The sequence below is a fragment of the Otolemur garnettii genome, unplaced genomic scaffold, assembly GCF_000181295.1.
Source record: "Otolemur garnettii isolate 467f Iridium unplaced genomic scaffold, OtoGar3 scaffold00042, whole genome shotgun sequence".
NCBI classification, from domain to species: Eukaryota; Metazoa; Chordata; class Mammalia; order Primates; family Galagidae; genus Otolemur; species Otolemur garnettii.
The window spans coordinates 11,159,509-11,169,413 of record NW_003852437.1 but is presented as its reverse complement, the minus strand read 5'-3'; the positions used below and the strand labels follow the sequence as shown (position 1 = coordinate 11,169,413).

The 9,905-nt window shown below is 38.6% G+C and overlaps 1 protein-coding gene across 2 annotated transcripts in view; it reads right to left on the bottom strand.

Annotated features, from left to right (window-relative positions):
• Positions 1-9,905, bottom strand: part of MAP3K5 (mitogen-activated protein kinase kinase kinase 5) — a 208,202-nt gene that overhangs the window by 56,756 nt on the left and 141,541 nt on the right. For both annotated transcript variants that reach the window (XM_003790296.3, XM_023513499.1), the window contains one exon: positions 7,842-7,923. In XM_003790296.3, coding sequence (XP_003790344.1) covers positions 7,842-7,923 — 82 coding nt within the window. The remainder of the gene's footprint in view (positions 1-7,841; positions 7,924-9,905) is intronic.

The window sequence follows — 9,905 nt, the reverse complement described above, 5'->3', positions numbered from 1 at the left end:
AGCTGGGACCACAGGCACCCGCCACAATGCCCGGCTTTTTGTTGTTGTTGTTGCCATTATTGTTTTAACTGGCCCTGGCCGGGTTCGAACCCACCAGCATGGGTGTATGTGGCCGGGGCCCTACTCACTGAGTTATAGGTGCTGCCCAAAAACAATTTTTTAAATAAAGATTGTTTATTAATGGCTCAGTGCCCGTAACACAGTGGTTATGGCACCAGCCACGTACACCGAGGCTGGAGGGTTCAAACCTGGCCTGGGCCCGCTAAACAACAGTGACAACTGCAACAAAAAATAGCCAGGCATTGTGGCAGGCACCTATAGTCCCAGCTACTCCAGAGGCTGAGGCAAGGGAATTGCTTAAGCCCAGGAGTTTGAGGTTGCTCTGAGCTGTGACTCCATGGCACTCTACTGAGGGTGAGATAGTGAGACTCTTGTCTCAAAAAAACCCCCAAATAAAAAGATTGTTTATTAAGTATAGAAGTTGACTTGGGATGAACAAAATGGTTATGGAAAAAACTGAAGGAACTTGTAATAAGACCGATGGGATTTGAGTAAAACCATCTCAATGAGTAATTACTGTTTTCATCTCCTCTTTTATCTCCTCTTTCTATTCTTAAAAGGTAAAGATGTAAATTGAAAAGGCAGCTTTAAAGGGAAGTTGGAAGAGACAGGTAGACTGATCCAGCCTATAAGGACAGAGAATTATCTAGGTGATGGCCAGAAATACCAAAGCAGAGCTGGGACCACAGACCCAGGAAGGCAGGGTCTGTTATATGACAAATATGGGGGGGAAAAGGGGGGGGAAGAAATAGGAAGGCTTTAAAAAAGAAAAGGTAAAATTACATCCCTTATATATTTTGCATTCTATTTCTATGGCAATAGGTTAGCAACTCAGGTGGTTGCTAAGGGAGACAACAATTTCATTTCAAAGCAATGATGGGAATATTTCTAGAACCATTCCTTTATAGTTGCCTGCCCAGAACAATCTAAACTGGTGCTGGGAAGAGAATTAGCATAGGAAGACAATATTGACAAGGCCAAAAGACAAAGTCATCACTCAGTCCTTATACTGTCAGGGAACCTAAAGCAAAAAACTCAGCTTATAAACGTGCACTTCCTCCTGCTGGGACTCACAGTAGGTGAGTAGTCACCTAAATGGCAGGGCAGCTGTTAATTCTCAGTTTGCACTGCCTTCTTAATATGTAAATGCCAAAATATTAGTAACATTAATAAATGCCAAAAACATGGCAGGCACAAATACCTAGTGTCATAGACACCTCCTCCCTGAGATCTTGACTCAAATATCACCTTCTTACTGACCTCCCCCACTTTACAGTCTAAAATTGCACCTCCCGCTAAACTATAACTTCCTAAACCCGTCCCTGCTTTATTTTTTCTTTATTGTCTGTATTGATCACTGTACAACATGCCATATATTTTACTTATTCATGTTGTTTCTTGTCTGTCTCTCATTAAAATGTGACCTCCATAAGGGCAGGGATTTTTTTCTATTTCGTCCTCTGTTGTATCCCCAGTGCCTAGAATAATGCCTACCACACAGGAAGTGTCCAGTAAATATTTGCTGAATGAATGAATGAGATCCACTTGTACCCACCAATGTGAATGAAGATTATTTCTGGCTAAAAACATCTGAACAAACAGCAGCAGCAGAAAAAACCTTATCTAAACTTCTCTTGCTGACTTCCATAAAGTCTGAAGAGCCATAAATGCCCTCTCCAGTAGGTTTACAGCCTAAAATGAGAAGTACCACTTTGCACCTAGGTAAGAAAGTCCATAAACAAAACCTTATCCAAACTTTCTAAATCTTATTCTTCACTACCATCTGCTTCCCCTTGAAACTAATCCTCTTTCTTATTAAGAATATAACCAAACACTTAACTCTGCTATTTAAGGAGCCACATCATTGTGTGTTAAGTCTCTTTCATTGACTTACCATTGATTATGAATAAACTATTCTCCTGTTAATTTGTCTTTTACCAGTTAATTTGCAGGTCCCCAGCACAGAACATAAGTTGGTAGAGGAAAAAGGCTTTCTCCCTCTCAACAGAACAAATGAATGGATAACAAATTGATAGACATATCATATAACACTGTAAGTAATACATTTTCTCAGACAGTTGGGTAACTATGGGTGTTTGATTTCTATACAAAAATAGAAATAGGATGTCAAAAAAAAAGCAAACCAGTTTGCTACACGATGATTCCAAATCCATTTAAATGAATTCTAAACCATAAATTGCTGCTTGCTAATGTGTGTGAGGCAGATAATCAGAAAAGGTAAAGTCTTTCATCCTCCCACAGATGTTTGAGTCAAATGAAAATGTTCCTTTAATCTTGCCTGTCCCACTCCACTCATGGAGGGTGGACTTTTTCCTTATGTACATTAGAAACTGTGAATAAACAGGCTCACAGAGCCAGCTGCTCTGACTGCTTCAGGCTTCTGTCAGTCCATGCCCATTTTAATAAAAACTGAGGTTACATGTGCATATAAACAGGTGCATATAAAAAGAGGAGGGAGGAAAGGGAAAAAAGGAAGGAGGAAGTACAGATAGAGAGGAGGGAGAACGCATACCTGTTTGGGAGAGGGGTAAAAGAGACAGGACATATTTCATACTAAAAGAACCTCTGTAGTTTCTATCTATTTTTTTTTTTTTCTACTGAAATAAAGAATGAGATGCAAGGAGGAAGGGTCACTGGCTTTGTTGTGACATTAAGTTTGATCATGGTTATTGACTTAACATTGATGAAACAACTCTCAAGCTAGTTTCCCAGCTCATACTCTGCCCCCTCCAATCCATACTCCTCTCCCCCACTTTTGAGATATCGTTCAAACAACTCCAGTCTCTGTCATTCCCCAGCTGCAAACCCTTCAAAGCTTCTCAACTGAATTTCCACTGCTTGGACACCTGCATCGTGTGAGCTTTTGTGATTACATAGGGACCAAACCCACCGTTCTGCTTAGGGAGTTAATAGTCCAGTGCAGGCCACTGAGTTACAATGCCATAAGAAGAGCTCGGGGGAGGGAGTGGAAGAAGATGGTATGAAAGCAGAGAAAAGTGAGATGGGGAGTTGAGAAATCATCCAAAGGGAAAATGACTTTTGATCTGGATCTTGAAAAATAAGGCTTCCGTCACCAAGCGGGACTAAGCAGAAGAGCTGGCAGGGTTGGGTATCTACATTTCAAGCCCAGAGGCAGGAAAAACCTTGGCCATCTGGAAAGGAAAGGAGTTTGGCATCGCCAGACCATAAGAGTTAAAAGGCCAGGACAAGTTACAGGCAGAGGGTTAAGAACACTGTATAGTACAGAAATATTCTACGAAGAGAGAACATCAAAGGGTTTTAATTTTGGGGGGGGTGGGTGTTACAGGATGAATGCTGTCTGAGAAATTTCTCTGATGATGACAGAGACAGAACAGGGGAAGCATCAAACCATAGGAGAGATGGCAAAGATTTGAGATTGGGTGAGCAGTCGAGGGGATGAGATGAAGGGATTGGAGGAAAGACTGGGCCTGAGGGATTATTAATAACAGGGGCTTGGGCAGAAGGTTTTCTGAAGTGCCTGATTATGTTACCGGGTAAATGCCCTTCCTTACGAAGATATGGAAGGCAGAAAGAACAACAGGGTGTTAAAACCTAAATACTTAACTGTAATCAACTGTTCTATGATTTCAGTATAAATTTATCAACACACTACAGTACTTATGAGTTCCTAACCCTTCCCTGTCAGAATAAATCCTTGAGGCAAAAAACATGGCCTTGAATCAAAAGTAATTGTTTTTTCTGTTTCAAAACAGAAATGCCCTTCCTTGAGAAGCAGGATTGTGATATATTTGAAATAACCTTGTACAGTTTGTACTAATCTTGAAAATAATAAAAAAAAAATAGAGGTAGTAAAGGACATTAAAAATCTTCTTGTTCAAGTCTAATTTTAGGCATGAAATCATCTTAGTCCAGCGGGAGCATGAACTTTGTCCAGAGTTATATAAAACTGACTATTGGCAAAGTTACAAGAAGAACTCAGAGCTCCTGATTCCAGCATGGAGATCTCGTACATGCAGATTTGATCAATTGAAGGAAGGGGCTGATCGTGATCAGAAGGAGGCTGAATCCTTTCTATGATCATGCTGCTTCAAAGAAGCCTTATTGTTCAAATCAGAAAGGAAAGCAGATCTTTACTTGGGCTTCTAAGAAGCTTTAAAAATTCCAGGAAAGCTAGGGATTAATTTCAAATTTGTGGTTTATAAAACTACATTAATAGATAATGTTTGTTGACTTTTGACACCACCCTAAGTGCAGTTAAAAACATTTAAGAGCCTTTCCTGATCATCTGACCTCTCCAACATTTTTATTTTGTTTGGGGCCAAGGGACCTAAAGGGATCAGGAAAAATCCACACATGTAAGGAAACAATTTTAATTCTGTATCTAATGGAGGTAAAGATCAGAAAATAATTATTCTACATACAAATCACAAATCACTGAGTAAAGATGATTTTTAATGCGAGTCTTGTTTACAGTGTAATGAATGGGAAGCGGAGAAATTATTTTTGGCACGTCATGCACAGGCCCAAGTTTGAGTTCAGTATGGCAGGGTGCAATTGAAGAATTCATTTTAATCAAATATTTAGAATACTGATAAAATAATCTTACTGGGGAATGTTGAAAATGTGAAATGTAATCACATATATAATATAATGGAACATTATAAATTATCCAAGAATGGAATTTAAGGCTTAATAATTTATATTGTAAAGATCGTCTTGCTATGAAAAGGTCACTCAGTGAATGGGAAGAGCCAAGAAGGGATCTCACCATCCTCCGGCCCAGAACATGTATTAACGTTATGCGAACATGACACTCACAAGGAAACATCAGCAACATCACTAGCTATGCTGTGAATGGCAAATGAAGTCAAAACTCTTAAAACAAGTATGCTTGAATTCTTCATACAGGCTATAAAGTCCATTTGGAATACTGCAGGAGCCATTCCGTGTTATAGATTTTAAATTATTTGAATGAAATGCAAAGGCTAAAAGTGTAAGAATGTTTTCTAATATTAAAACAATAGTTTCCCTGCACTTACTGGAGAAGGGCAAGTTAGGAGCACTTTGATGAATCAAAGCAATGTTGTATGCGCTGGTTTTTGTGAGGTTAGCTGATCTATTAAAACCCTCTGGATGTTACTAGAAGGAAATTTTATCATTTCCCTCTTTATTTAGTCAGTGACTGTTCACAGAGCTTGCCACAGAATTTCCTAATCAGAAAAGGGTCTCTCACAAAGCCCACCCCACACACTACTGCATACAGATTAGGGAATCTGGATGTGCACCTCTTGGTAACTCTTTGAAAAGCCAGCTACCTGCCTTCTCTTTACACCATAGGAACCTGAGACTTAGAAAAATCAGCTGATCAAATTCATTACAAATTCTAATGCAATTAAAGCTACGGTAGGCTATGCTTATGGTTAAAGCAGGGACCAGAGTAGGGCCCCAAATGGTTGATTCAATCAATTATGAAGACCAGTCTTGTCAAATATGGCGCCCATATCCTGGCTCACCTGTGGGTATTTTTGGTGCTCTGCATTTAGTTTCTTAAAAGAGAGTATGAAACAAAAGATAGATATCTCTAAAAAAAAAAAAGCCAGAAATTTACCACATTGCAGAAGACTTTATGGATTTTCCAGTCTATCACATACGATTTTAGATTACTGATAGAACTGTTTTGTTCTCTTTAACTTTCACTCTGAAAATTGTTATGTATCAAGTGATACTAAATCTAACACCAATAACGAGGTACAATCAAAAGAGCATAAAGTAGGATTCAGAGATCTAATTCCTAACACAATCATTTGAGTAAGAAAATAGAAACCAATTTTCTCTTTTATCCTGCTTACTTGATGTTCTACCCTCATGGATGTGAACTTTCTAATCTAATAACTATTTTTTTATTTGCCTTGTAGGATCCAGTTATTAATTACATTTCTAAAATAAATGTAAAGCTTAAAGGAGAATACTTCCACTAATCCAAATCATAAATCCACGAGAACTATGCTTGTGTATATAAGATTTTCCTGAACAGAATACATTTCATATCTTTTTATCCTTTTCTTAAAATTAAAGTTAAATAGCACTCTAGGAGGCCAAGGCAGGTAGACTGCAGGAACTCACAGGTTCAAGACCAGCCTAAGCCAGAGCAAGATGACCTCCCCAGCCCCACCTCTAAAAATAGCTAGGCATTGTGGCAGACGCCTGTATTCCAAGCTACTTGGGAGGGTGAGGCAAGAGAATCATTTGAGCCCAAGAGTTTGAGGTTGCTGTGAGCTGTGATGATACAGCACTCTATTGGGTGCCACAAAGTGAGACTCTGTCTCAAAAAATAAACAAATAAAGTTAAATAAATGTATAATTGAATATTTAAAAAAGAAAATACAAAACATATACAAATAAGTATGTGTATCATCTAATAAATTGATAGACAGCAAGTTAGGGCATGGGGAAAAATTTTTTTTTCCAAATTAAGTCTATCATCTTTTTATAATTTTAAACAATTATAGAAATTACTCACAGAGAGAGTTAATAATGGGTTATTAAATTTATTTTCCCCCTCAACTGTTAGCTAATTCAATGATTTAACAAAAATTTGAGTGTATGAGATAACATTACCAAAGTGTTTAATAAATAAGTATACTAGTTAGACTAACGAGATACAATTTCTTCAATTGCACTTTAACACTGAAAATGTAATTTCCAGTATTTGCCATGAATTCCTGAATATTTGTATCAATTCCTATGTTGAAATCGTAACCCCTGAGAGGATGATATTAGGAGGTGAGGCCTTTGGGAAGTGAGGAGGTCATGAGTATATGTAAAAGAGACCACAAAGGACTAGCTGGCTGCTTCTCCTGTGTCAGGACGCAGCCAGAAGGCACCATCTACAAGGAACAGACCCTCACCAGACTGAGTCTTCGGGTGCCTTGATCTTGGACTTCCCAGCCTCCAGAACTGTGAGAAATTTCTGTTGTTTATAAGACACTCAGTTTATGGTATTTTGTTATAGCAGCCCTATGGATGATGAAAATCAGATTCAAAGTTCTGTCCCAAGTCAAACACTGGGAAGAACTTGGAGAAAACAGTGGCCCTCTCCTTTCTCTGCCTGGAGAAGTGTCATCCTTCAGACACTGAGGATGCTGGTGTGCCAGAGTTAGGGCTCTGGAAACACTCTAGCATCTGTCTTCGCAGTGGTAGAAGGAGCTTCTTCACACAGTAGACGTGGTAGAGAAAATGCACATTAAGAGTAAGTACCCATAGTACACTGTGTCTGGGAGGCCTCAGTAAAAGGATATACTGGTGGAGAGGAACAACGGTCAGGGTGACTGCTATTCCTTCCTCTAATTCATTAATGTTCCATGGTTTCCAGTTCTCTGTGTAGCATATTAATGTAGACCACAAAGAGCTCTCTCATCCAGAATCTTCACTGAAATCTGGTTCATATGAATTGCACTTATCTCAGAGGAGAACAGAAAAGGTGTAAGGGTACTGATGCCCATCCATTGAGAATAATCAACAGAGTCACAGATAAAGCGTGGTCACTTGCTATCAGCTAAGTAAAATACCAAACCTTAATACTACTGAATAAGAGTCCTCGGAGGTTTGCTTTTTAGCCCTTTTTTTACCAAAGAAATTCCAGAAGTTGCTTTTAATGTTAAAGGAAAGCATACAGACCGTGGTCCCCTACCACTCACACACCCATGAACCTACCCACTACCTTCTTTTGGGTAAAGTTTTAAATTGTTTTAAAATGAACCCCAAACTTAAGTCATTACCTCCAGGGAGTCACCTTCACAATCTCCTTCCTCTGTGCCTCTCCCCTTCTCTTCGGTAATGGTGTTCACCATTTCAAAAAACCTAAAGGCAAGTTGACAAGAGGGCATGCATAACACACACAATATTAAATACAAGCAAGTACACACCAAAGGGATTTTGCAACAAAAACTGAGAAGTACGAGAATCTCTAGAGTCAGGCAATAAACTATCAGGAACAGTGTGAAAAATATGATTCCTCAAAAATAAAAACATAGGTTGGTAGGATTTTCTAGAAATTTCAGACCTAATGCCCCACTTCAAATAATAGTAACAAAATACAGTATGCTATAAAATTAGAACAAAGAATCTGGACCAGGTCATAGAAATAGTAAGAATGTGGACTTGGATACTAGACCAAGATTCTCGGTATCTGTATGATGGTGTGCAAGCCCCTCCACTCCTCTGAGCTTCATCCCTTCACTATACAAGTATCTATCTCATAGATAACTGGGAAGATAACTTCAGATAATAACTTGTGCAGTGCTTAGCACTGAACACTCATTATTAGCTAGTACTATTTTGCTGCTGTTAACATTATTATTTAAAGTGGGATATAAAAATATCTATATTCTGGAATAGTGTCTCTAAATTCTGAAGTGACTGTTTGATACAGTGTTGGCCACTACAACATTTGATCTCAGTTACTAGATATCATATGTGTAGCGTCCCATAAATATAGTCTGTGAAAGGTTTCAACAGCTGTACATCAGAATCCATGGGAGACGGATTCCAGGATCCACCCAGATACCAAAGTCTGAGGATGCTCAAGTTCCATACATTAAATGACATGAAATTGACATGAAATTTGCATATAACTTACACATGTCTTCTAGATTGCTTACAATACCCAATATGATGTATATGCTATGTATTTTTTCAGTTGTTGTACTATACGGTTTTTTATTTGTATTATTTTTATTGTTATATTATCTTTTTTGTTTTTATTTTCTGAATATCTGCAATCCATGTTGGTTGAATCTCTGGATTTGGAACTCATGGATACAGAGTGCTGACTGTATATACATTAGTGATAGAAGTTACTTCCCTTTATGTGACAAAACAGACATTTTTGTTCAAAAACTCTTCTAGTAATATTTTCTTCTGGAGACCACTTCAGAACTAAGCAAAATAATTACAGTGAGAAGCAGATTTTCCCTTTTCCCCCTGGGGCTAGTCCATTCAGAGGGGACGTTGTGAGGCACAGATATAAAGTAGAAGTACTATGAACAAAGGTTCACGATCTCACAGGCAGGTTGTGGCACACAATGGCACCCAAAGAAAGAGCAAGTTATGGTGTCACAAGAAAAGTAACACAACTCAGGTTCTATCTTCTTATTTTTGTACTTCATTTGTACCTTGTTTATCCAACCACTGATCCGGCCATCATCCCTCTATTCACCCATCCATTTGTCCATCTAGTCCTGTTTCTATCCATCTATCCATCTATCTGTCCATCCAGTTATCTGTCATCCATCATCCATCCATTCATCCATCTATCTATCCAGTTATCCATCCATCCATCCATTCAACAAATACTCACTGAGTGGCCACTAAGATCAAGAACCGTCTGGCCACTGGGAACAGGACAATGACCAAAGTCTCTTTTGGAGTTTGGAGCCTATTTATGCAGTTCACTCACTGCACCTGCTTCCTTACTCTTCCTGTCTCTCTACACATTTCTTGGAGGTCCATTATGAGAAAAAAAATTCCCAAGCCTGACTGCAATAGCAACATGCTTTAATGAAGATTAAATAGCATCACTAGTTAGAGACAAAAGCAAGCTTAATCAAGAGAAAGGAAAAGAGCTAAAAAAAAAAAAAAAACAGCTTTAAAGACAAACTAAGATTTGCGTGAAAGACTTACATTACCCATTCAGGCAAACCTTTTCCATATGAACTTTTCTTTTTTTTTTTTTTGAGATAGAGTCTTACTATGTTGCCCTCAGTAGAGTGCGGTGGCATTATAGCTCACAGCAACCTCAAACTCTTGGGCTTAAGTGATTCTCTTGCCTCAGCCTCCCAAGT